Below are 503 nucleotides of genomic sequence, written 5' to 3' on the forward strand. Positions count from 1 at the left end.
GCACGGCTGGGGGTCAGGCGGCCTGCCCGAAACCCCCCTTCCAGCATCGGGGTGGCCGAGGCCGCCTTCGGGTTTTGCGCAAATTTCCGTCACGCCGCCGCGCCCCGCGCATGCGCAACGCCGGGGAGGCACGCAGGGAAAGTCACCGCTCGGCCCGCCGCTCGGCAGCCACTCACTTCGGGTAGCGTGTCGGTTGGCCGGCCGGCGGGTGGGCGGGCCGAGCGGTTGGCGGTGGCAGCCGGGGCGGCGGCGGCGGCTGAAGGAGACTCGAGGACGGGGGCCCTGCGCCTGGCACTGTCGCCCCTCCCCGCTCCATGCGCAAGATGCTGCTGGCCGCTCTCTCCCGGGTGTTGCAGGGTCCGGCCGCCGCCACCGCCGTGGCGGCCGGGAGGACGGTGAGTGCGGTTCGTTACCTGCCGGGCCGGGACCAACGGGCGCAGAGGGGCTACGGCGCCCCCCCTCTGTGAGGGGGACGGGGAGGGGGGAGAAGGGAGGGGGGAACG

The 503-nt window shown here is 75.3% G+C and overlaps 1 protein-coding gene across 2 annotated transcripts in view; it reads left to right on the forward strand.

The window, feature by feature from the left end:
* The first annotated feature begins 194 nt into the window (after positions 1–194).
* PDHA1 (pyruvate dehydrogenase (lipoamide) alpha 1) overlaps positions 195–503 on the forward strand; it is a 14,492-nt gene continuing 14,183 nt past the window's right edge. For both annotated transcript variants that reach the window (XM_014960297.1, XM_014960298.1), the window contains exon 1: positions 195–395. In XM_014960297.1, the coding sequence (XP_014815783.1) occupies positions 315–395 (81 nt within the window). In that variant the 5' untranslated portion in view covers positions 195–314. The remainder of the gene's footprint in view (positions 396–503) is intronic.

This window comes from Calidris pugnax, unplaced genomic scaffold, assembly GCF_001431845.1.
Source record: "Calidris pugnax isolate Ruff unplaced genomic scaffold, ASM143184v1 scaffold188, whole genome shotgun sequence".
NCBI lineage: Eukaryota > Metazoa > Chordata > Aves > Charadriiformes > Scolopacidae > Calidris > Calidris pugnax.